Here is a 26,816-nt window from a genome sequence, read left to right as displayed (position 1 = left end):
AAAAATAAATTTATTAACAAAAATAAATTCAGTAAGATTTCTGATTTAAAAGTGAAAGTTAAAACAAAAAAGATTTTAGAAGAAAACACAGAAGAACATCTTCATGATCTTGGTTGGAATATGCAAAGACTTCTTAAACAAAATATGCCAACTATAAAGGAGAACATTGGTAAATTGTATATTAAAATTAAGAGCTTCTTTTCACCAAATATATCCTCACAATATGATACATTCAACAAAGGATTCATATCCAGAATAAAGATATTTTAAAAACCAACAAGTCAATACAAAAAAGATAGTCTACCCAATATAAAAATGGGCAAAACTTGAACAGATATTTCACAAGAGGACAAAGGCCAATAAGCATGAAAAGTGCTCAATGTCATTAAGAATCAGTAAAATGAAAACTAAAGCCACAATAAGATACCACTACGTGACACTACTGAGTGTTGGTGAAAAGTGGGACAATTGGAACTTGGAAAACCTGTTGGGTAGAGTCCAATAAAGCTAAGCATGATGTCTGTACTATGACCCTGCAATTCTACTCCTAGGCAGAGGAGTACCTGTGCCCCAAAGTTCACGGACTAGAATATTTGAAGCAGTGCTATTAATAGTATTTCCCAAACTGGGAATGAACCAAACATCCATTGGATAAATAACATGGTTTATTCACGCAATGGAATACTATACAGCCATGAAAAAGAACCATGTACAAATACATGCAACAAAAATCTCACACACTGTAGACCAAATAAGCCAGTACAAAAGAATACATACTGTTTGATTCTTTTCATATAACATCCAAAAACAGACAAAAGTAACCTATGCTCTTAGAAATTGAGATAGCGGTTACCCTTGGGAGGCAGCTACTGGAAGGGAGCAGGAGGGGCTTCTGTATTGTTTGATATGGGTGCTGACCGTATGCGTGTTTTCCGTCTGTGAAAAACACCAACTTATATATATATATGTTACTCTTCAATAAAAAGTTAAAACAAAATAATGTGCCTCTGCCTGGATAATCAGCTCAGACTGAAGAGGTGATTCCTCTCGGCCATCCTCTCAACTCCCAACTGCCACTCCCAAATGGTGTCAGCCCCTAACAAACAAACTAGATTTGCTCTAGGTCTGGCTGCTAAAGGAATAGGCCCACCAAAATGTGAAATCCCAGTTTAAACCTTTGCCTTCCTGCCTATGAATTATTCACTTTTTACCCTCCTCCCTAGTACACTCAAGGGCGCTCCTGCTCTCTGCCCCAAATCCTTACTCAGGAGTAAATGCTCCTCTCAGGGAACATTTAAGTAAGTATCAGTTTTGCACCCAAAGGATGGAGCTCCAATAGTTAATGTTTCCAGTTGCAGGTAGCAGATGAGCAAGGAGTCCTTTAGGCCTAACGCCCTGGAGGCATGTAACGTGCAACTGCAGTGCAGGCCCGACCTGGGGGTTATGGGGTGTTCAAATCTTGGCTTTGCCGTGGGCAACTTTGTGTCCTCTCTGTCTCTCGATTTCCTCATCATTAAAACAGGGACAATGGTGCTTACCTCATACAGTTGCTGTAAGGATCACATATAATACATTTAGAAAAGTGACTGACATAAGGGAGGAACTTAGTAAATGTTAGCTGTCAACATGGCTTTACCCAGGGTACACTGTCCCCAAGAACACACGGCCTAGGGTAAGTCTAGGTAGCAGAGGGCTTTGGAGCTCACCCAAGTCTCGCCAGGCAAACCCAGGAGAGTACTCCTGTGTGCCCTATATTTGTTAGGCAGTGCAGTGAGAAGCAGGCACACATGCTCCAGGGCTAAATGGGAACGGAGGAGGAACTGGGAAGGACATGAGGTGGAGAAGAGCTGGCTGTCCCCCAGCCCCACGTATATCTACTAAATAAGTCTATCATTAGATAAACGCATGCATCAGCCACTGTTATCGACTGCCTTCAAAGAAATGCTGTTGTCAGAGGGTGAGAAATGAAGAGACTTCCTATCAGGTATGTAGCATTTGATGTAACATCGACCAGGGAGGTGGTGAGATCATACATCCATGCTTCCTGTTTGACCAAACGGCCATGGGCATTATGGTACAACTGTTATTACAGGGCCATGGTCCCTGGGTCTGGCCTCTACTTTGAAAACCTGAGGTAGACAACAAAAAGTCACTTCCTATTAATCATGTTCAGTAGCTAGAATATTTACACTGGCAGTACTTCCCCACAGGCAGGTTTGCACAAGAAGCCAAATCCTCATTAGGATACTTGAAGACTTACCAAAATAACATAATGCAATAAACTAAGACAGGCTGAATAAATACCCAGAAGAGCTAAAGGGACTGCAGATCTGGACAGCTGACAGCTGACAATGCTTCTGTGGTCTCTCCTCTGCTGATCCACATCACTCCCACCTCCAAGCCCATCTCACTTGTACCCCACCCCTCTGCTCTGATGCCCTATAAATACTATTAACGTGAATTCAGGCAGCAATCATACTTCCTCAATTTCCAAGTTTGGGGAGGGGTAGGCTAGGAAACCCTGTACTGATAATCTACCTTTCAGAGTCATCACAAAGATTAGTTAATTTAAGTCACAGTCTCTAATCAATCCTTCTCTCTCTGAAGGCAAATTTCTCTGGGGAGTCACACTGGAGTGGAGGCTTGGTGGCCCAAGTGCACAGTCACCACCCGCAGGTTAGGACACTCCCCTTAGAATGCAGTGGGAAACGGCCAGGTTCTCTCCAAGAACACTGGCTACATGGGACCCTTGCTTTATTGGATTCCAGGCCCAAAGAGTTCCATTTGTGTGCTCTCAGTTACACCACAACCAGCCAGGTTCCCAGCCCATTCCTCACGATTTCTTTCCACAAATGCTGTAGCTGATTCTCACTTCTACTTTCATCCTCAGAGGACGAACTGAATGGCAGGTCTGAAAATGCCCTTGAGCCACTTCCAAGAGCAGCTTACATCACTGGCTTGACAATGAAAAGCCATCCTACCACTCCTAACAGTTTCCACTAGTCTTGGATAGAAAATCACCAAATATTTAGACTGCAGATGTGTGTGGAATCGTCCCACAAGCTTTTACCCTGGTGATGGCAGTTCTTCTTCAATCACTGCCCAGACACCTAACTGCAGCAGGAGACGTCAGGGAGGAAGAGCAGAGAAGGCAACAAGGCCACCAAAGCTCGAAGGGCAACGGCTGGGAGGCCTCACCCTCTGGCGAGGCTCCACACACCCCTCCACACATGCTAGCCCGCTCAGACCGAGAGCCCACTCCAGCTCTCTGTGCACCTTTCTATCCACTAAAGGCCTGGGGACCCCACCTTCCTTTCCTCTTGGTTTTGCCATCACAAATTACTCCACCCTTTGGGGATTCTTCTCTCTCCCAAATTACCCATGGAGTAGGACAGAGCAGAAGGAGGTTAAAAATATGCCTTATGACTTGCTTAGAATAAACTAAGACCATTACATGAGGACAGTGGTAGTAAATAACAGAGAAGTTTTTCATACTCTACCCAAACTATCACAATACTTTCTGGCACCTCCCCCAGAACTGAAATGAACTTGGGCACGTAACACCAAGAGCTCACCACCCCTACCTCCCCAGCACCAGCACTAGCACCAAACTGTAGCTGGCGAATGGCAGCCACCAGGCAGAACTGCTACTATTTATTTTCCCCAATGACTTACGGTGAACCACCACTAAGGCAAATGACCATTTCTGTAAACTGGTAACAGTCTGGAGATGGACAGATTGTGGAAGGAATAGAAGTTAGGTAACCTGTGTTGTCCTGCTAGAAGGTCTGCTACTCTAACACCATGAACAATCAACACACATAAACAAATTAAGAGACTACAGTTTTTTAACAAGTTCTCTGGATAATTACAGAAAGAAATGTCTTTAAAAACCATGCATGAAATAAGTGATTTTTAAAGGAGCATGTATAAATTGCTCTGCTTTGCTCTTTAAATTTTTCACTACATATAAAAAAGGCAAGTTTTCTAAACGGTGATAAATTAAGAAAAACAATTCACACTGGTGTCAGTTTCCGAAGAGTCACACAAGAAGCCAGGGCTGATAACTCTTAAGGGTTCTGAAATGGCACATGCAAATTGTGAATGGGGACAAGACGCCAGACCCACTGTGCCAAGTACAACGTGGTGACAGAGGAGCAGGTACTGGTTGTTTCTGGGCCAAAGGGGGTAACGGATCTACAGCATGCAGCACCCGTAACCCATACCTGTCATCAGGGTGAATTCCTACGAAGTCTCTCAGTCAGCTTCCTTTACCACCACGCTGCCGCCCGCTCCCCACCCCGCCACCCCAACTGCAGTTCCATATATAAAGCTGAAGAAAATGTGCAAACAGGTTCACATGGGAGAGGTTCACCAAATGTTGAGAAAAGCACCTACGGCATTTTGGTTCAGTAAAGATATGAATTACATCCTTGATAATTAGAAACATTAATTGCTATTGTAAGAAACTCTTAAGAGAAAGCTCCCCAAATCCAAAACAATTTTATGCTGGAATTTGAAATGTTCTATCTAGTTCTAAAACTGCATCATATTAGCAAATGAAGTAGTTATTATTTAAAATGAAATTTAATAACTGGTTAAAATTCTAGGTAATTAACTTTTATGACCATCTAAAATTTAGTTTTAAACTTATAATTTTAGCAATATATATTGAACACTTACATTCAATTGTACAGAATGCAATTAATTTAATCTTGAAAAACACTAACAAAACTAAGGAAATAAGTACACACACCTCCAAATCAGTACACTCTCTCACCAATTCTACAACTGCAATAAATTTAATACTGTAAATAAACACTGGACAAAGCAGAGCACTGGCGAAAGAACTCAGAGGCTTTAACAAGTCATTTTATAATTTTTATGAGCTAAGAGAGTGGAGGCAAATGGAATTCTTAGAACATTACTTAAAAATAGATTTTTAAAGACAAAGGTCCCGACTCACTCTTATATACACACACAAAGTTCATCTGTCACAGACAGCAAATGTTGAATTTATACACTGTAGTTTTCAGCAGCAACCTACATGTTGAGAATAATTAAATTAAACAAGGATGTCAGATCTATGGAAGATGGACCATTCAAATCTGTACAAGAAAGAACACAGCTGTTCTGGTGCTACTGCATATGTGATGTGCTCACTGCTGCTTCTCAAATGCAAAAACCAAGTAAATACCTGAAAAGAAAACAAATAAAAGTTAGAGCTTGGTTTCTCACATCCTCAGGGCAACAATCTTGATCTTGTTCATAATTTGGTGAAAATTCTCAAGCAGCTTTTGAAAAGGAAAAGTTCCATTATTTCTAGGAGTTCTTCAATAATTTTGAGTCATACTTAGGCAGATATGGCATCATATCTGCTTACTTGAACACAAATATCCACTTACTGTAATAGTGACATCACAGCCCTGGAGAAAACCAATTTAACAGCTCTAAAAATCTCTACTGACCGTTTGAGGAAAAAAAAAAGTATAAAAGCAAAGAAAATGAAAACTGGAAAACCTTATGATATAATTCTTTTTACCTGGAATAACTGCACTACTATGAGTGCAGGGGTAATCTAAGTTTGCTACTCAGGAGGGGGAAAAAACCCTAATAAAAATGGTAAGGAACACATATAACGTGCATGTTAAAATTCATCCAATTATCCAGTGGTTGTGTCGTAGGGCCTGGTAAGGAAAGTGAGCCAAAAGCCACATGATAATCGACAGTCCCAGCCCCAAGAGCACTCTCCCTTAAATAAGGTTTCCGGCTTTGATGTGTTCACTCAAAGACATCTAAATGCGTCTATGGTTCCCCATTCTGAACGACACTGAAGTTCAAACTTATTATATCTTCTTTTAAGATACTGATAGATTTTAAGATTATGAAAACGACTGAGAAGACAAATCCTCAAAACATCACAAAAATGTTCAGGGTGTTCACTAGAACATTCACCCAGCAAGTAGAGATAAGAAGCCACGTGATGCGGAGGCCTCGCCCCTTGGGTCAACTGTAGAACAGGGGACGGATGAAGGACAGCAGACCACATAAGGGCCTCCCAATCCTCGACTCCTCAGCCTCTCCAACCCAGCCTGCACAGGAGCACCACGGCAGTCTCCCCTAACATCGTTCTGGTCATGCTATTCTTTACTCATTCTCTAGCTCCTGAGTCTTTTAGGAGAAATAAATATGGCTGGCAGCAGAATAGACAGATGGGGAGAAAATAGGCAGGGTGATCATCAACACTGTGGATTCTTCTTGAGCGGAAGGAAGCAGAGCAGCCTAAAGCACTCACTGGCAAGTCCTGAGGCTCAGGACAGGCCGGCATTGCTGAGCTTGCGGTGCACTCCAAGTGCTCTTTCTGCAGCAAACGCTGCCAAACCCACCCCAAACACATCTATACCCACTGCAGATAACCTGGCAGTCCTGACCTACTTGGATCTAGGGTCATATAAAACCAGTGCTTAATTTCAGATCAGCAATGAATAACTTTCTCTCCTTTCTTACTCAAAAATTCTGGAAGTCTCACTAATTACATAAAACACCTTCTGTGCCAGCATTTCAACTGGGATTTAAACAAAAGAAACTTAAACCACCTCTAAAAGCAGATCAGCAACAATTCTCTTTTCTTCCACATTTAAAGCATCTTCTAGAGGAGCAGCAGGCTCTGGTAATACGAGCTAAATGATTAGACCAGTAGGAGTCTAAAATATAGCTTCTTAGACTGTGGCACCAGCCCACAAAGCCCTCCAGGTTAGAAAAATGTAATTCATCACAGGGCAGATGGACCCTGACACACTGACCCCGGCTGCCCTTTGGCCATTGTTCCTTTCCTATTGCTTTTCTCCTCTCTAACCCACCTCTTCTTCAACTGTCTGGGGGAATCTAATTCTTCACTTGTATATTACTGCTAAAGTCCACGTTTAATATAAAAATACAGTGCTCATCTGCAGCCAGCACCACCATCACGACCTTTGACCTAGGTCGTTCTGTTACACAGCACTTTGGGATTGGTGGGACATCTAAGGTAGTTGGCATATCTCCACTCCAGGGAAACCAAAGAAATGTGTCGGTTTCTGCACATATTTCTACGTTTGTCAGAGATTACGTCTCTAATATCTTCCAATCCCATTTCTACCGAGGTCACCAATATTCTGAAACTGGCTCAAAGTGTGCCTTCTTCCCTTTTCCTCTCTCTCCAATTCAGCAAGTTCTAAGAATTTTCCTTTCCGTGGGTGTCCATGAGGCCATGGCTGCGAGTGTGGAGCACCTGGGCTAGCTCTCTGACCTCAGCCAAGCTATTTGCCTGCTTTCCTATCTGTGAAAAGAAGACAGAATTAATAGTAGTCTACTGACAAAGCTGTGAGGATTAAACGAGGCATAACACAGGAAAAGTTTTGAACAGCGACTGGGCCCAAGCTAAACACTCAGTAATACGAACTATTATTATTTTCCAGATTTCACTAGTTTTTATTAAGCTCTCCTTCATCTGTTTTCCCCATTACAGGAACTTCAGCATGTAAAACAGTGTGCCCAGAAGTCACTTATTTATGTCTGTTTCTTCTACTGGAGAGTATACTTCTGGAAGGCAGAGAGGTAACATTTATTTTTTTATCCTCCAAAGCCCTTTCATAGATCTTTATGTAAGTTAATATTCAAAATGTTTATCAAATGGGTTATCTCTGATTACCTTTGATTTTTCCTTCAACATAATCAACAAATATTTTAATCAAAGAGTGGGAACTACCTTTTAAGTCGTCAGGGCAACCATATAAGGGTATCACCATCCTGGCAGGGAGGCTCTGGGAGTTCACAGACTGGCCAGGCCTTTGACCTCTCCTCCAAAGACAGGTGCCTCACTTCAGAATGTCTCTACATCATGGCTGTTCCCAACCACACACCCTCTAAAACATCCTGCTCAATGCTACTTCACTAAATGTTCTAGTATTTATTATGACCTCACCGTCAACGCCAGAGAGGCCAGAATCAAATAAAATACACGGAACTGCTCCATAAGCCAAAATTTCCAGCGGAAATGTAAGGTAAAGACGTCAAATACAGATGGCTTCACGGTAACAAGTAGACAACGAAAATGTTTAAGAATGCTCGTCAAAGTTTACGTTAAGGAACATCCTACATATATTTTCTCTTGGCACTAAATAGCCGTGCAAGATGGGGAATTAGACATTTATAGGAATTTTGTGTATAACACAATCACCCCCTCACACAAATTAATACATGTCAGAAAAATTCTGAAGTTTTCAGATTTTAACAATCACTTTGAAGCAATTTTTGAAAAAGTCAGTAAATCTACACTGATGATATACTCACTTGTAGCTTCCCATTCTGATTTACTTAAGGTTCCCTAAAATTTAAAAAAAAGAAAATTTCAGATTGAATATGCAAGTACATATATACTTATTTTTCAATAACGGACAGAGGTCTCCAAAACCCTAACTTCATTATAAATACACATACAATTTACTGTTAATATTATTGTGATCTGAATATAAAATAAATCAATGAGATTAACCTTTAATGCCATCTTCTCACCACTTTTGCGCTCCTGCCAATTCTCTAAACCACTGATTCTCAACCAAAGGGTGAATCTGCATAAAGAGGGTATTCGTGTGTAACTGGAAAAATTATCTAGCTTACATTTGTAACTTGGAAAATGGAAAAAAAAAAAAAAAAAGAGGCCTATCTTGAGACATCAAATAATACTGCAGGAGGGAATAAGATTTTTGTGTTTTTACAAAGGAAATCACAAAATAAAGTATGTATCATATAAAGGAAAAAAATTGTATTCAGTGATGTACTTGCTACTTTTTGCAAAGGCACTGAGTAACAAGATATACAGTGGCAAGTTTAGTGACTAATATAATTTTGAAGAAGTGATAATTATGTAGCATTCATTATTAAGGAAAATGTGAACTTCCACATAGAAGTCAGAGAAAATGAAGATGTAATTTTTCCCCATCTAAGTTTATAAGCCCCTGAATTTTATCTATGGAACACCACGAGTCAGTAGTGTCCAGGTAAAGATTCAACGGTATAGCAAGAAAACTCTCAAGCCAAGCCTATAACTTTTCTCCCATCCTTATTTCCTCCATTCTCAGTTTGTTAAAGTACATTTTATTCTATATTCTACAGTTATAAAAAGTTATCACAACTTAGGGGAAACAGACTACTGTATATCTGATTTGTAACTCAGTGAACTCAAGTATTATAAACCAGTGAAATAATTTCCTAAGTTTCCAGTTTTCTATAAAGCATGTTAAAAAATAAAAACTTACCAATGGCAACCTCCCTTGACTGTTCTTCATGTACTTTGCTGCATGTTCATAGTCATCCGCCTTCTCAGATGCAAGTTTGGAATTCTCGTTTGCAGGATATGGCTAGGGAAGCAAGTGAAATTCCTAGTTGAGACATTACACTGAAATTTACAATTCAGAATTAAACACACAATCACTGAAATAAAATAATTAAGACAGTAATCTTTAAGTATTACTTCAGGAATACAAACTACACATACTTTTGAAATATGAAAAAAAAAGGAGTGAAGGGAATCCTCTCTGAACAAAGCAGCTGCCATGGTCAACACTGAGCATGATCCGAGTATCTACAATCACAGAGAGTCTACACAGGGACTAAATAGCATCCTGAATTGCCACCAAGGACCACTGGCTGCAAACACCTTTACCTCCCTGACTCCTGGTCAAAGGCTTTTTCTGTTATGACTCTAAGCTGAAGGAAGTTATCAGAAGGACTAAACATTCATTTGAACATTATGGTGACTTAGCAGCCATGGAAGTATGAACAGCAACTGGAAATAATACAAACGAAATGCTCAGTCAACAGAACCTTGGGAGTTCCAGAAGAGAAGGAAAATATCCAGCCTCCAATACAGGTCATCTCCATATTTACATAAAATCTGAAGAAGGGCCTCAAAACAATGCTGTTCTAAAAGGTATGCTGGACAAATGTTTATTCAAATTACTTTGAGCACTATTATTAATCCATTTTAACAACTCTTTATACTACAAAGTGCTTTGTAATGCATGTAAATAAAAACAATGAATTACACACTCATGTAGCAACCATCTGCTCTGTAAAGGTTATATACTCTTTTAATTCCTTCCTTTGCCCTGTTACAACAAACTAGCTAGCAAGGAATCACTTTAGATGTACATCTTCCTGAAGAATTTTTAAGAAACTGATCCAGGAATGTTTACTTTGCTATCTTCTTTTTCCCCTTTATAAGTATCCTACAGTAAGATCAGACATTAGAAATTTAGCTGTGTGTTTGCTGTTTAAAAAGTATTTAGTTTTTTGGACTTCCATAGTGGGGAGAGGCCAGGGTGCTGCTAAACATCCTACAGGGCACAGAGCAGCCCCAAATGCCAACAGTCCTGAGGTTGAGAACTCTTATGTTAAAGCTCTGTCCTAGGTGCTGAAGAGTCTAGAGTTGGCACCAATAAGCTGTGTAACTTATATAAATACTGAGTGTGTACATGGCCTTGAAAGAAATCTCAGAGACAGCCAAACAAGTTTATTACCACCTGGAATTTTTACACCTTTTCTAAATACTCACCTCCAGGGCCTGCATTCGTTTTAACAGCATTTTATTTTCATTGTTCTTAATCTTTTCCTCATAGAATTCCAGAAATGTTTTTTTGTAGACTAGTTTCATATTGTACTTCTTCGCCATTCTGTCCAAAAAAGATTATTTAATGAAAAGGCTTCCAAAATATTTGTAATTCCACACGCAACAGTAACATCTTCTGGGCTTAACTAAAAACCTTTACAAATTCACAAGAGGACCATGGAAAATGAGTGAAGGGCAACACACCACTGACCTGAAGGAAATGTGCAGTTAAATCTCACTGGGTCACAGGGAACTCCAGTAACATAACAGGCCAGGAAATGAAATGAAAGGCTGTGAGATGGGGACCACAGGCTGTAAGGAACACTTTTCTACCAACTCCATTTCATTTGACTCGATCCCTCACAGTGGCATTGAAAATAGTAGCCAACTTCCTTCTTAAAATAGTCTCTTTCATCTACTGGATTCCCTGGCAAGACACACTATTAATTTTTATCCTACATCTTGAACTGGTTCTTCACAGTTTGCTTTACAGGTTTCTTTTCCTAACTTCCAAATGTCATGGTTCTGAAAAGTGTGGCCCAGAACCTTGCTCACTGTCACTCCCTGACGTATACAGCTTGCCAACAGCTACGGTAGCTCAGTCCTGGCCTGTCACTGCACTGCTCCCTAGAAATCTCCACCAGGACTGTCACAGGTGTGCTCTAACTCTCCACCTCCAGGGCTGAATCCCACTAGCCTGTTCTTCTGCCAGTCTTTGCTATTTCAGTAAATCTATCTAACGATCCACGCCTCCCCCTCTCTATGCCCAGTGTTCAGCACACCACCATGTCCTCTCCGTTTACCTATACAACATACTTCAAACAGGCCCACTTCTGACCCCGTCACTCGCCACCATCCTGCTCCAACACCATCACCACACAGCTGTACCACTTCGCTTGTTTCGCTGCTATTCTTACCCTCCCTCAACCAATTTTCCAACTGCAGCCAGATTATGCTTTTAGCAGTGCACAGGTCATGTCCCTCCTTCACACCCTTCACTGGCTCTCCAGCACACTTAGGGCACAATTCAAAAGCCTTTAACATGGCCTCTAAGGCACTCATTTATACAGGAGTGCTGCCTCATCTTGAGCCAGCTGGGCCCTGATTCCTTAAGGCCCAGTCACAATGGCTTTCCTTCAGCTCCTTGAACTAGCCAAGCTCTGTCCATCCCACTTCGGGGCCTTCACACATATCGTCCCTTACGCCTGGAACACTCTCCCTTCCACTCTCCAACTAGACAGCCTTTAGATGTTGACTTAAACATCACTTTTTCCAAGGTGGCTTCCTTAAATCCTCAATGACATTAGGTCTCCCTGTTATGCTTTGTGTGTGTTATTTTTTCCGAGTGCATTTGCTGAAGTTGATTACTATGTAGCTGTAGACAACAAAAGGGAACCTGAGGATGATTTCAGGTAGCACAAAAGGAGGAGAGGAAGAAAGGGAAAAAGTCTGAAAGGGGACTTGTGAGGTGACAGATGAGGGGACAGAGTGAAGGAAACATTTGCGGGCCACTTGGATTTGCATGTAAGAGGCAAACGTAAGGCAGGAGTCCCTGTAATTAGCATTAGCCCTCCTTGGAAAGACAACATGAGTAAATATAAAAGCCTCTTCTATTCCAGGTAGTTCATTTTCTATCATAAATATCCAAAATGAGCCTTTACAAATGAAACCAAGCTTTAACCCTAAGAAATACCATAATTACAAAGAACTGAGACTCACTTTGACCAATCTGAATAGGTTTGCCATGTAAAAGCTAATTAACGAAATGGCAGAAGGGTATCTCAAAATCCCTATGCATTTTCTGATTGTCTCCCTGAATGAATACCTGTCTTAATAAATAATTTTTAAAAGTTTAAAATATTAAAGTGATACTTTATGACTTTATATGTTTATAATCATTAGGCAATATAAGCAGAAAAAATTGCTAGTGTATGCCTAGCATTTTTTTAAAAAAACTTTCATTTTATTCTTTATATTTTGGCGTATACTTAAATCACCACCTTTGTCAACCCCAAACACCAAGCTAACATACCAAACATATAAAACAACATACTAAAATGTTTAATATTTTTCTTTCATAAAGTTGAAGAGCATAACATTTCCCCAAAGTTTGCTAATTATAAGGAATATGTGATATAAATTTTTTAATTTTATAGTTCATATTTATAAATTGTGCATAGTATTTTCCATGTTTAGTCACATGCTACTTCATTTTCTCATATTATTGTATATAATTTTTATATATTGTAGAACTCCTGAAAATCCTACACCCATAATTTTACAAGCTGCCTGAGACACAATTCAAATAATCACCAGCCAAATATAAGTAAAAAAAATAAAGCCCTTCCTCTTCCTCAGCTTTGTTTTAAAAAGAAGGAAATGCAGTTTGGTCAGCTGTGACATGGCCTGCATTTAACTGGACTCTTCCACGTTCCCTATCAGGGAGACCCCCAAGACCAAGAAAAGGCCTTGGGGCCTTGGGGCCTTACCTGAAACCCCAGCTTTCCCTGTGGTTTGCCCGGACTCCTAGGAATTCAGGTGCATGAGTGAATACATTCCTGAATCAGGAATTCCTGATTATTCATTCCTGAATAATCAATTTATTATTGCCATTGCCCGTGAGACAGAGGCAATTTCATAAGCTATAGCGAAATATAAAACAACTTTTAATACCTATCCCTGTCAAAAGGAGGATCTCTACTTTGGGAAGACTCATTTTATGTTACCAAAGTGCCAGCAGTTACTTAAAAACAAGTCTTTTGCTATTTATAGTGTCAGTTATTTTCTTCCACAACTTGCAGGCAACAGGCTCCCTTTCTTGCCTACAGGATGAAATAATTCCAGGAATAAAAGAAACTAAATGAGTAAGGCTGCAAGAGACCTATGCCACCAACCCTGGATTTGAAGTTATTCTTTTTTTTTTTTTTTAAATAAGGCTATACTTCTTCTTAGCATCCCACTTAAAATAAGAAACAAACATAAATACTGATTTTTTTTCCTTTTCTTTCTCTCTTACGCAAAAAGAGAATAGTTAACAGATTAATGACATTCTTACTCATTTAGCAATGGAAAATAGACCAAGAATTCAGGGACATCCACAACACCTTCCAAGTTGAAGTCATATTTGCAGCCAAATAAAGGATAAGCTCCTTTCTTCTCAAATTTCACAGTATATATTTCATTTCCAAATGATTCTGTTTCTGAAGCTTCAAGGCGTCTTCTATAAAAGTTATCCCCAAACCAAAACAAAAAGATTAAATTTGTTATTAGGTCAAATTTATTTTGATCAGATTAAATATGGGAGGGGGACACACACATGATGCAATTTTATAAAGATTAGCTTTTAATTGGATTTGAGCTACTTTTAAGAAGCTATACACTAAAAGATCATTAACAATCTCACTAATAAAATTATGCTGGAAGTAGGTTTCACTATCATGACAGCTGGTTAAGTCTCAATGCCTCACATCTGATCTGGAGTTTGTCTAGCAATATCACCTCTGGCTTTTTGGCTGGAAGTAACATCAATCTCCAACTTACACAGAAAGATGTTTTAAAGGTTCATCTGCAAATCTAACTTTTTAACTTAAAATTTGAGTATCTACTCAAATACATTATCAAAGTGCTCAGCCCTTATAAGATCAACACGGCATGTTCTGTAAACTTTATTCCTAATAAACACTTGCTACTCTAAAATAAGCTTAATTTTGAGTATTTTATAAACCACAACATATAAAAGTACTTACATCAATTCAAAGCTATTGGGAGTGGTACCAATAAAATAGCCTCCAGGGCTCAGTCTCTCACATGCATTTCTGAGCATGACGTCAGCCTGCTCATAGGACTCGAATGAGTAATGGCAGACAAACTGACAACTGCAGATGTCAAAGCACATTTCTGGGTCACGAAACTTATCAATCAAAAGTTCCTGAAACAAATTAAAATGGGTCAAGACTTTGAAGTTGGCTGGGACATAAAAATTTAGTGAATTAATTTCTAGAATTAGGATCCTTAAAAGTAGACATGACCTCCCACCAACCTACTCTTTCTCATTACATATCATAAAGATCATAATAAAAACGTTCTTTCTTTCTGATTCAATAGAATCTGATTCCCATTTTCACAGTAATTTTAAAAACTAGAGGTTCTGAAATAATGCTAAAAAAGATATCAAACATGACATTTAAAGGAGTTGAACCTTTAACTGGCTTTACTTGAAAACTAAAGTAAAATGATGTTGAACAGTAACTTGGGTTTAAAAAAAACCACAAAGCTGGTCTTCGGGACATTTTTTATTTTTTAGGCTGCACCATGCAGCTTGCGGGATCTTTAGTTCCCCAACCAGGGACTGAATCCAGGCTACGGCAGTGAAAGTACTGTGTCCTAACCACTGGACCACCAGGGAACTCCCTGGGACATCTTTTTAAAATGCAGAAGTGTTTTTAAAGGTTTCCAACTTTCTAGCCCTTTTCCTTCCACTTTCACAACTGCAAACAAAATGTGTAGGGTTACAGGTATCTATAATAGTTAAATGAGCTAAGGAGTCAGAAAAGAAATGTTCAAGGGGGGGACTTCCAGCATTTCGAGTGCCTCTATAGTCTTGAACTTCAGCTGTTAAAGAGATTCGGAAACAGGTGTCACCAGACTGTGATATGCTGGGAAACCACCCAAACAAATTACAAGGTAAACAAAATGAAGTGCAGATCTATTTCAAAATACTAGAAAATAAATCGTGTCCAAACAGAGAAGCAACAAATGATTTCCAAAGTAAAAGTATTAAAAGCTAAAAATTCCCAGAAGTATTCACTGGGTCATTTAAGGAAATTTATCATTAATGGAATTTCTAGTTGAAACTCAAAATCCATGTCCTAAAGATTTTTAATGTTTCAAAGCAAATTTTTAAAAAATGAGCTGATTTTTAAAGCAAACCATTTACTCATACTAAAATACAAAAACAGACAAATAAAAAAAATACATACCTTTGAACAATCAGCAGTTATAAATTCTGCACTGAAAATATATTCATTATCACGACAACGATTTTTCATGTCCTCGTACCGTTGCTGACACTGTTTGACAGAAACATCAGCAATATCTGGAAGGGGGACGGGTATTAGTAATGTCAACAAAGGCCCACAGAGTTAAAATGGAAATGCAAAAATGGCACAAATCTAGACTTCATCTCAACTTTTAAACTTTGGCAGGGAATCTAGCCTTCGAAAAGCAAAAAGGTTCTATTTCCTTCAAAACAAAGAAAGTCTTTTGTTCCAATGGAAATGCCCTCTTATTTTTCAAAAGGAATTAACCACTTTCTCAATAGGTACTGACAACAGAAAAGTTCTACCATGATTTTTAAATGCTTATTCAAAGTTAAAAGCAGAAAGTTTAAATTCCAATTTGGATTATAAAACCTAACACTATACGCCCAGCTCTTTATAGTTTCTTAATAAAATGTTATTTGCCTTTTCCCAGTGTTGAGATTTGCACTGCAGGTACAAAAGCAACGGTGGGTACTTTGTCATGAATACAAGGTAGGGGCACCAATGGTACTGGTAATACTTGATATATTCTTCACTGCTATAAGCCAGCACAGAAAGAAAAAAGGGGGGAAAAAATCCAATTTCATTTAAGAATGTCCTTGATAAGCAGTAAAAATTAATTTTATGAAATCTTCAAAACATTTCTGCTACATAACAAAGTCTGCCTGAACAGGACTGGTTGACTGCGCTGTAAGCTGTACTGCCCACTTTTTTCACACAAAATTGTTTCACTTAAAGAACCACTGACAGACAAACTGGTTATTCAGACTTTGTAATTTGGCAGACCTTTTCTTCATAGTGAAAAAAATGAGCCTGTCATTTCATGAAAACTACGGACTGTATTTGTTACCAATGATAAATTTGAGCTTTCAAGTGAAAGTTCCAACTCTGACAAACTTTTATCTACCACCACCGGCTGGGCATCTTCCCAATACTTAAGACTTTTCTGACCGATGGTGATATTAAACAAATGTGATTTCCTGATGTCAACATTTAGAAGATTTGCATAACTTTAGTGAACATTATTTTCCAAATATTACAAAATCCTGCAGGGCGAAGTGCAAGATAGACCAATGGATTTAAATATAACAGAACACAAAAAGTTCACCAATATGGTTTCAGATTCCACGCTGTAACTAACCTTTAAAGGAACTACCACTTGCCGAATTTTGATGTAGTATCAAAGATGAATATCCTCAATTATCTGAAAAGGCTATTAAAACACTCCATTTCACAACTACTCATCAAATAAAATAACACATCAAAACATATTGATGTAAAAAAAAAAAAAAAACATATTGATGGAGAAACAGGTGTGAGAATCCAGTTGTCTTCTATTATTCCAGACTCTAAAGGAATTTGCAAAAGTACTTTTAAAATGCCAGTCTTCTCACTACATTTTATCTATAATAAATATTTTTTAAATTCTCGGTTTTAATTTCTATAATCAGCAGATATAACCACATATGCAAAAGCTTTCTGGGGTCCTCAATCATTTTTAAGAATGTACTATGGTCATAAAACCAAAAACTTTGACAAGTGCCGATTTAGGCAATACTACTCCACAGGTGGTGCTGGGTACTTCCCACAGCAAGGAACATGACATCATCTTGTCCCTCTTCAGGGTTAAGACTGACCAGCAGATTCAGGCACTTGATTCATCCAGTTAAGTTCCTATCAACTTTTCACCTAATAGCTTAGATCTATTATTTTACCAAGCGTGGAAAAATTTATTCATCATGATTTTTCAATAAAGAGGTATTTTTCTTTTCAACCATTTGGTTACGTTGAAATATGGTTTATACAGGGTTAGAGAAGATAAATACTCGCCACCTCCTCCCTTAGTTTATGAATTTCAGAATGAGTAAGTTTCCTTGCTCCCTCCAAGTGTGAACGAGATTTTTCCCCTTTATTTCATGTTTCAATCCACTGTAATCACTGTCTTTTAAAATTAATTAATTAATTAATTAATCTTGGCTGCGTTGGATCTTTGTTGCTGTGCGCGGGCTTTCTCTAGTTGTGGCGAGTGGGGGCTACTCTTTGTTGCAGTGCACAGGATTGTCATTGAGGTGGCTTCTCTTGTTGCGGAACACGGGCTCTAGGCACACGGGGTTCAGTAGTTGTGGCGCACGGGCTTAGTTTTAGTTGGTCCGCAGCATGTGGGATCTTACCAGACCAGGGCTCGAACCCGTGTCCCCTGCATTGGCAGGCGGATTCTTAACCACTGTGCCACCAGGGAAGTCCCTTGTAATCACTCTCTTTTTTAATGAAGAAACTATCCTATCTTTGACCAGTGAAAGCCTTTCCAAGCTTGTGCTTCAAACATGGAGTCCGACATGACTCCAATCATCCTTGTTTTTAACACCATCAGTAAAGTCTCATTACTCATTTTAGAAAACACCCATCTCATGCCTAGCCCCCAGACATCTTGTGGTAAGGTATTTTGGTATTATGTCCATAATGAGATCTTTCTTATTTACATTTACCTGACAGACCACAAATTATTCTTTCCCATGCCATTATCTGTCTTACCAGTACAAACTAGCTTGTCAATTCTTCCCTTTTTCCACTTGAGCAAATCTCCACCTTTACCACATCCCAGGTCCAAAACAGTGATATCACGTTTTTTTTTCAGTCGCACCTTTTCTAAAAATTCTCCTAAAAGAGAAAATTAAGTCATAATAAATGATCTCTTCTCCATTTTTACTAAAGCATAAACTGTTACCCCTAATAACCTACTAACTTCTGCCTGACACGTACAGTAAGTCCCCTACATTCAAATTAGAGAACTTTCAAAGATGTGAATGTGTGTTCGTTATGTCCAATCACGTAAGTTAGTTCATGTGTCTGGCATACATTGTCACATGCATGCTCTACAAGTGATTGTGCTTTTGTGTATTTTACGGTACAGTACTGTACAGAGTACAGAGTACAGTAGTACAGTATTATTTCAAGCCCCGACGGTCCAGAAGCTATTGTAAAAGCAGTGGTGATGTAGCTGGTCCTGCTAAGAAGCACAGGTTGTTGTAATGTACTACTGTACTTTTCAAGGAACTGTACTGTAAGTTTAAAAATATTTTATGGTTGTTTTTTATGTATTATATGTGTGAGAAGTCATGATAACCTATTACAGTATAGTACTATAAAGCAATTGTGTTAGTTGAGTACCCAGGCTAACTTTGTCGGCCTTACAAACAAACTGGACTTATGTACGTGCTCTCAGAACAAAACTCGTTCTTGTGTAGGGGACTTAGTGTAATATAAACACATTCATTTATGTAATTAATTCATAACTTATAGAAAATATTTCAAAATTTGACTAAGAGTTAATTAACTTGATCCTTCAGTATTAAAGATGAAAGAGCATGTGTCTGGTATTTTAGAAGCTAAGACAGGTTTTTGAAGGTTATTTTCAGAATTTGATTCAACATTAAATAGCAAACATTTTATTTTTTCTCTCTCATTTTATTAAAAAGAAGTTTAATAGTACAAAGAAGCCACATGACCTTGGTGGGTCAATAGCAAACATTTTAAATTCTAATTAATACAAGAATACTGAACACTTGCTCATGATAAGAAAAAAATTATTCATAATTTTTTGTAGTTCTCTTTCCAAAGCTAAGTGTTTAGCTTACTATACACGTAATAATTATGGGATCACAAGAGACCATGGTTTTGATAAAAGATGTCAAGCTTACCTCTAAACTAGTCAAAAAACTATACATACCTCTTAATTTTACTATCATCAGAATTCTTAAAAACTCTGAAATAAAAATGGAGTCTTTTATCCCAATCTACCAAATCACATTAAGATCCAACGAATAACATTAGCATGTCCCTTACATCAATAGCCAAATGGTTCAAACATAAGTTAAAGGCATATTAATATTCTTAGACAATGAAATATTCAGCAATTCTAAAATTGGATAAAATACTGAATCCTAGATCTACTCTTCCTGTCTATCATTCTGAGTTTAATGTTTTCTATTTCTTATGTGTACTATTTTGACTGCTAGAATATTCTGTATAAGTACTTCTGCCTTTTACTGTCACAGAAGTACAAGTGTTCCATATTCAACTTTCTGCTATGAATCTTAAAAAAAACCCAGCATAAAATATAATACGGAAAGAGTGAAAATAAGAATTATAAAATCTCTTTATTTCCACATAAGATTAATGAGAGGGGAAATCTTCATGAAACATTATTCAAAGATATCTTTATCACATTCAAGCATTGTACTCAACTATCACTAGCTATAAGCAGCAACAAGGAAGCAAAAATGAACAACAAAGAATGGGTGTTGAGAAGAAAAAGAAAAAAGGCAGCAAGGGAATTTGGCACAGACCACACTGATTACAGCAGGACCAGAAAGACAGGTGCAGATAGCAAAGCACCCATTGAGAGAGTTGCTGGAACAGCTGAAGAAGATATAATACCATAAATATGCTGAGAGATAAATTTTTGCCAAGTCTGACATACGTGTTTTTAAAAACCACCCATTTCCCTGTTTATAAAAATAATACAACAATGTGAAAAATAGTGCTGAACTTAAAAATATTTATTCAATGAATAAATACATGAATAAACAACACATTAGGAAAAATACTCAATGATAACTTATCTGCATTACTGAGGATGATGAGGAAAGGAAGAGAAAAACTGAAAAGAAATTAGGAACAGCAACCAAAGATTACGAGTATAGAGTAAAAATGCCATAATAAGTAACCTAAAAAAAAATAAACAAATAAAAAGAAGTTCGTTTATTCATTTACCCTGGCTGACAAGTAGCAGAGTCAAATAAGTCTTATTTTTATAATAAAACAAAGAAAATTATTAAAATGTGTTCGAAATAATGAGTCTAGTTCCCACTCCTGACACTTCTCAGAACGGATAATTTATCTTTTAAAATTACTAAATTATTGTTAAAACTAGTAGAAAGTAGCCATAATTAGCACTTTATTCTTTTCAGTGTAAATATGAAAGCATTCTCACTTTTTCTGAGGTTGGCTTTTTAGAAAACAAAAACAGAAACCAAAATTAAAAAAAAACCTTTTTGTGAAAAACTCCAAAATCTACTGGCTTTTAAAAATTCTCTAATCTCAGGTAAGTGACTATTTAATGTACTTGATACACAAAGTAATAAATATATTCTGAATCATATTTCCTCCACTGACTTCCATTTTAATATCAAAGGTGAGTTTACATAGATAAAATGCTGTCTAAAAAGCTGAATGTCTTCATCAATCCTCAGAGTAAACTTTATTTCTCCCCAGAAGAAAAAACAAGTTCAATGGACAATCAATACACATGATGACCTTTACCAACTCATTAAAGGCCTAGAGATAAAAGATCATGGCACTGCCCATTTTCTTGACCTAATGGAACCCAAATGTTTAATTCAACAATATATCATTGCTCCAAAACTATTAGAGTAAAACAGATTATTTAATAGCACTAGGTTAGCTTGATTCTAAATGTAAAAGCACGCTGCCTTCTGAAAGCCTGATTAACTCATCAACCTAATATTAATTAAAAACTCATTGCTATCTTATGTAGTCAATCATAAGTAAATATGAAAAAAATTTACCTAAAACGCTTAGTTTCAGTTTTGGCTCCAGTCTTATAAAGCCAAGCTTTGATGATTAAATGAATAGTAACTAAAGACCTAGTAGCTTTGTGTATGATTAACCATTTGGGGAGTAAAAATGAGACATAAGCTGAAATTAAAAATTCAAAACTATAAATCAAAAAACAAGCATACCAATGAGGACACTTTTCATCCAATTATTAAAGTTTCTTAGGTAAAAAATTCTACTTTGGCTACGCTTCTCCAAACCAACTTCCTGGAGTTCATTGTAGTGAGCAGCCACTGCTGAGCTGTGTCCTTCTTCCAAGTTCTGAAAATAAAAGAATTGAATAAAATTAAGAAGCTGAACATGAAAAAAATTAGTCTAAAAGAGCATCTGACCTATATACGGATAAAATACTACTGAAATTGGTAAACTTCATTAAGCAATGGCATAACCACAGAAATCCTAATTATAATCACATGGAAGATTTTCCCCTGTTCCCTATTTTCAAAAACATCTCCTGATTTAAAAAATTTTCATCTTGATTTTCATCTATAGAATTTGGTGTTAATGTATTAATAAAACCAGTACTCTTCCAGAGTTCTGATTTATTCAATTCAGTAAATGTCAGTCAGTGGATGAAGTTCCTATAAGAATATAAAATAGAAATAATACATTTATTATATTACTATAAAATTGTTGTGGGCATTAAGTGAGATAATATACACAATGAGATGGGAACTCAACAGGCTATGTTCAGTGTCAGTGATTTCTATTATTTGCTATTAGTCTAATTCAAGTTTCAATTTGTACTCTCTATCTAAGACCCTAAGCATTCTGCAAAAATGCCAGGAAGGTAAAGAGCTTCAGATCCCCCCACTCCCCTGCTCAACCAAAGTGTTTCATCTGACATGTAAAATAGGTAAAAGGTTTACGATTTTCACTTGAAAAAAGGGTTCCACTGCTAGTAAAAGTTTAAAAACTACATTTATGATACAAGCTCCTCTCTGTTACAAAGATTTGCATTCTACCAATGACAAACATGTGGCTTATCTGCTACTTTCTTCCTGAGGAGTGATGGCAGGATTTTACTCATTCATTGAGTAATCCAGATTCCAACTCAGATCCCGCCACAATATAGTATTTCCAGATGAAAATGACTTGCTATCCCTTGCTTTATAATATTCTTGCTAAATACCAGGCTTAGCTAAAATTGTATGTAACTACCCTAATAAGAAGTGGGAACACCATAGTTTAAGGAATTACATTAAGAAAAGAATGTAAAGATGGGTGTCATCTTGATATTTATCATTGTAAGTGATAATCTCAAATACTTCAGACACAAAAGAGATGAACACCTAATTACGAAGGAAAAAAAAAGAGGATGAACATCTAATTAAAAGAAAAAAAAGAGATGAACACCTAATTAAAAAGGGAAAAAAATGAACACCTAGTTAAAAGGGAAACAAAATTTAAAAATTAATTAGGAACACCTAATTAAATCATCTGGACCTTACACTGTTGTGTTTTTGAAAGTACTAAGAAAAAGTAAACTATAAAAACTACCTTTCAAGTTTCTAGTTAAATAAGATTTCTGAAATAAGATAAAAATTATCTCATTAGCAGAAGTTGTACCCACATAGAAAATAACTAAATTACAAGAGTTAAAACCCTACTCTATCTTAAGACGATGTCTATTAAAAATAGAACATTCCTACAGATGGTCAAAAAGCACATGAAAAGATGCTCAACATCACTAATTATTAGAGAAATGCAAATCAAAACTACAATGAGGTATCACCTTACACAGGTCGGAATGGCCATCATCAAGAACTCTACAAACAATAAATGCTGGAGAAGGTGTGGAGAAAAGGGAATCCTCATACACTGTTGGTGGGAATGTAAACTGGTACAAACTGTACAACCACTATGGAGGTTCCTTAAAAAACTAAAGATAGAACTACCATATGATCCAGCAATCCCACTGCTGGGCATATATCCAAAGAAAACCAGAATTCGAAAAGATACATGCACCCTAATGTTCACTGCAGCACTATTTACAATAGCCAAGACATGGAAGCAACCTAAATGTCCATGACAGAGGAATGGATAAAGAAGATGTGGTACACATATACAGTGGAAAATTACTCAGCCATAAAAAAAATGAAATAACGCCACTTGCAGTAACATAGATGGACCTAGAGATTATCATACTAAGTGAAGTCAGTCAGAGAAAGACAAATATCATGATATCACTTATATGTGGAATCTAAAAAATGATACAAATGAACTTATTTACAACACAGAAATAGACTCACAGACTTGGAAAACAAATTTATCATTACTGAAGGGGTAAGGTGGGAAGGAGGGATAAATTAGGAGTTTGGGATTAACATATACACACTACTATATATAAAATAGACAATCAACAAGGACCTATTGTACAGCACAGGGAACTCTACTCAATATTCTGTAATAACCTATATGGGAAAAGAATCTGAAAAAGAATGGATATATGTATATGTATAACTGAATCATTTTGCTGTATACCTGAAACTAACACAACATTGTAAATCAACTATACTTCAATATAAAATAAAAATTAAATTAAAAAAAAGAACATTCTTAAGTTATTAAAATTATGTAAAACAAAATGTATTATTTCACAACTGCTCCAGATTTCAATCTGACATATTCCATTATGAATAAAAGAAAATACACTCAAAATACCTTTTGCTTTTCAGGAACATCTTCAAGTTCTATTTTTCTCCTTTTCTGAGTGTCATCTCCAGTAGGTTCATCTTCTGGAAAACCATCAGTTTCCATTCTTCTTTTCCTTGAAATGCCTTCATCATCACCAGAACCTTTTTCCTCTGGGGCAATTTCAGCATCAAGTTTTCTTTTCTTGGATGGAGTGTCTTCCCCACAACTAGAACTTTCCTTTACAAGATCATCTTCAAACTCCATTTTTCTCTTTTTTGGAGTGTCTACTTGCCCACAAGTAGGAGCCTTTTCAGAAAACCCAGTCCCAGGAGAGGTTGTGTTTTCATTAACAATGAATGAAGACTCTGTTTCTGAATCTATTGATGTCTTTGCCTCTTCATGAGAGATCTTTTCACATTCCTCTGCTTTTGCAGAATTTTCCATTTTTGATTACTTAAATAGATGGTAAAACTTCATGAACTAACACTGGAATGGCAAAAATTTCATATTACTTGTAAATGTAATGCTAAGACTTTAAAAACAATTTAAACCAGATACTAGTCATTTAATTTCAGCGATCAACTAAGAGTTTAAAAAACCTCATTAAAGAATATTGAAAACAATATTGATATATATCGCATATGAATTTCTGAAAATGCTAATGTGGAAGTACTAATTATAATCCCCGAACACTTCTACAATTTTGTCCATAAAAGTCACCATTGGCATTAAAACTGACGAAGTCGTGGTAAATGAAGTCGGTTCCATTTCTATCCTGATCCTTACCCTACAGCCTTGGTTCCCCAAATGTGCGCTGGACTCTATAACAAACTGATATGGGCACAGGAGAATATTTCAAAATTTAAGGCAACGGTAGTGACATCTGACATCTGGAAAATATCACAGATACAGCTTCAAATAGAGCATAGTTTTAACTGAGTAGATTGCACTACATTTCTTTAAATGACACCAGAAGCTTGTGAAGCTGAGACTGGTGGTACCACAGAAAATCAGTGTAAAACAGGAAACGAAGATGATGTCAAATCCGATCTCAAGGCTTGAGAAGATATCCAGTACTCAACAGATGTACATATTCCAGTAGTATGCATTCGTGGTTAGCTAAGAATTAAACACAATTTTTTTTCAATCCGTGCATTATTTTTAAATACAAAGTTGTCAGGACACGCTTATTAAATTGTTTGGACTAAACTATTTAGTAAGGGAAACTACTAGGTATTTCTTTTGGCCTAGGGACACTGAAAACCAAGAACAGGAGAAGTCTGGGAACCTACAGTTGACTTCTAAAATCCTTACTTCGTAATGGGTGTCAGAATTAGGTGGAAAGTGAAGAAAGTAGAATTGGGTGGACAAGAAGTTTCAAGACCCAGCCTGCAACTTAATGACCATTAGTCTCTTTCAAATGTTCTTAAGCCTATGTGTGAAATGGGAGGGGGAGAAAAATAAGTGAGCTATTTATTGGACAGGAATTTATTAAGTCATTCAACAAGTTGAGTGAACGCCTACTACAGAGAAGCTCAATAAGACACTATGTGAATTAGTCTTCAAGAAGTTTACAGCTGATATACTACTAAAATGTTAGGCTGTATTATTCAAACCAAATGTAAAAGAAAAAGCAAAAGTCCAAAAATCAGTGAGATTCAGCAAATTCAGAACCTGAAAATTATGAAGCGGGCGGTGTTCCCTGTAAAGAAACAGAATAAGAAATAAAGTCGCTTAATGGAATGGGTAAAAACAAGTCACTCTAAACCGGGAAGGGTTTCAAGGGATATTAACTTTCACTACCCAAGGTTTGAGGTAACAAGATACCAAGACGTGCCAAAACAGGAAGAAATGAAGCAGAGAGGAAAAAATTACCCAGAAATGTAATTTTATGAATACTGCTTAAAATGATTATCTAGTAAAACTATCCACCAAATTATCAAGTCCCTATCCTCTCCTACCATTTATTTCTTAATAAGGAAATAGAAACTGGTTTTAATGTAACTTATCCTTAGCTATAAATAATTTTAGCTGTAAATGTAATATCTAAATTCTCTATTGGGAATAAAAGTTAATTTTATTTATATTTATCTGTGACATTTCCACAGATGAGATGGTCTAAAGACAATTCGGTCAGAATAAACACGGATTTCCAAACGAACCCAAAGATGGATAAGACTGAGGCCGAGCGTCTAAGGTGAACAAAGAGTAAGGTCCAGACCCAAGAGGGCTGTCCTTCGGAACCCTCGAGGAAGAACTCAGGTACAGAGTCGAAAGATACAGAGATGCGCATGAACGACCACACCTGCATCTCGGTGACCTGCGCGGCAGTCACACCCGAGGTTTCACGGGAACCGCCGGCCCGGGGACTCGAGCTCAAGCAGGTGAGCTCCACGCCCAACCCGCCGGCGGGCCGGGTCTCCTCGAGCCCGAGGACTCACTGAGCTGCCCCGGCGCCGCTCGGCTCAGGTTCCAGTCCACTACGCAGGCCAGGCGGCCGGCCGCTCCGGCTCCGGCAGCCCAGCGGGCCTGAAGCCGCTCTAGGGCCTCCCGAACCCGGGCCGGCTCTGAGCGGAGGGGCGTCAGCGCCCACGGACCCGGCACTACCAGCGGTCTGAGGGCCTCTTCCACCGGGGCGGGCGCGGCTACACACAAAGAGCACGAAACCCAGCGTTGCAACCACACACTCACCGTCCAGCCATCCGCGACTCTGTTTGCGGAAGCGGCTCCGCGCCACGCGCACGCTGTGACGCCACTTCCGGAGAGCGCGGGTCACGCGTCCCGGAACCCCGAGTCCCGGCGTGCCGCGCGCGCCGTGCTGAGGGCGCCGGCGAGAGGGGTGCGAGCCCGTGGTT

At 37.9% G+C, this 26,816-nt stretch overlaps 2 protein-coding genes across 4 annotated transcripts in view; one reads left to right on the top strand and one right to left on the bottom strand.

Annotated features, from left to right (window-relative positions):
- Nucleotides 1-647: 647 nt before the first annotated feature.
- On the bottom strand, nucleotides 648-26,715 carry RNMT (RNA guanine-7 methyltransferase). Of its 3 annotated transcripts, XM_024763780.1 has the most exons (11): nucleotides 26,653-26,715; nucleotides 23,989-24,447; nucleotides 21,450-21,585; nucleotides 18,220-18,345; nucleotides 15,628-15,743; nucleotides 14,395-14,576; nucleotides 13,704-13,868; nucleotides 10,595-10,712; nucleotides 9,297-9,398; nucleotides 8,332-8,365; nucleotides 648-5,197 (listed from the first exon to the last, which is right to left on the bottom strand). In XM_024763780.1, exons 2-11 carry the CDS (start codon nucleotides 24,403-24,405, stop codon nucleotides 5,160-5,162), a joined length of 1,434 nt encoding a protein of 477 aa, XP_024619548.1. In that variant the 5' UTR covers nucleotides 24,406-24,447; nucleotides 26,653-26,715; the 3' UTR covers nucleotides 648-5,159. The 3 variants fall into 3 exon arrangements, with proteins under 3 accessions (XP_024619548.1, XP_024619546.1, XP_024619547.1); XM_024763778.1 differs by lacking the exon at nucleotides 648-5,197 and having other exon boundaries at nucleotides 8,261-8,365; nucleotides 26,653-26,694; XM_024763779.1 differs by lacking the exons at nucleotides 648-5,197; nucleotides 26,653-26,715 and adding an exon at nucleotides 25,636-25,770 and having other exon boundaries at nucleotides 8,261-8,365.
- Nucleotides 26,716-26,757: 42 nt separating this feature from the next.
- MIMS1 (mitochondrial inner membrane scaffold 1) overlaps nucleotides 26,758-26,816 on the top strand; it is a 27,622-nt gene continuing 27,563 nt past the window's right edge. Inside the window, exon 1 of the mRNA XM_024763880.1 lies at nucleotides 26,758-26,800. The gene's annotated coding sequence lies outside the window, so the exon portion shown is untranslated. The remainder of the gene's footprint in view (nucleotides 26,801-26,816) is intronic.

Source organism: Neophocaena asiaeorientalis, unplaced genomic scaffold (genome assembly GCF_003031525.2).
Source record: "Neophocaena asiaeorientalis asiaeorientalis breed wild unplaced genomic scaffold, Neophocaena_asiaeorientalis_V1.1 scaffold110, whole genome shotgun sequence".
Classification (NCBI taxonomy): Eukaryota; Metazoa; Chordata; class Mammalia; order Artiodactyla; family Phocoenidae; genus Neophocaena; species Neophocaena asiaeorientalis.
The sequence above is the reverse complement of the archived record's forward strand: the minus strand, read 5'-3'. Positions and strand labels throughout refer to the sequence as shown.

Excerpts from the sequence above, each read along its gene's own strand:
- RNMT (XM_024763778.1), bottom strand. The coding sequence starts at position 24,405 with ATGGAAAATTCTGCAAAAGCAGAGGAATGTGAAAAGATCTCTCATGAA. Across the intron at positions 15,744-18,219 it reads TGACAAGCTAGTTTGTACTG|ATATTGCTGATGTTTCTGTC; the intron begins GTAAGACAGATA and ends TCCCCCTTCCAG. Across the intron at positions 10,713-13,703 it reads TATTTTCCATTGCTAAATGA|AATGGCGAAGAAGTACAATA; the intron begins GTAAGAATGTCA and ends TTTTTTGGACAG.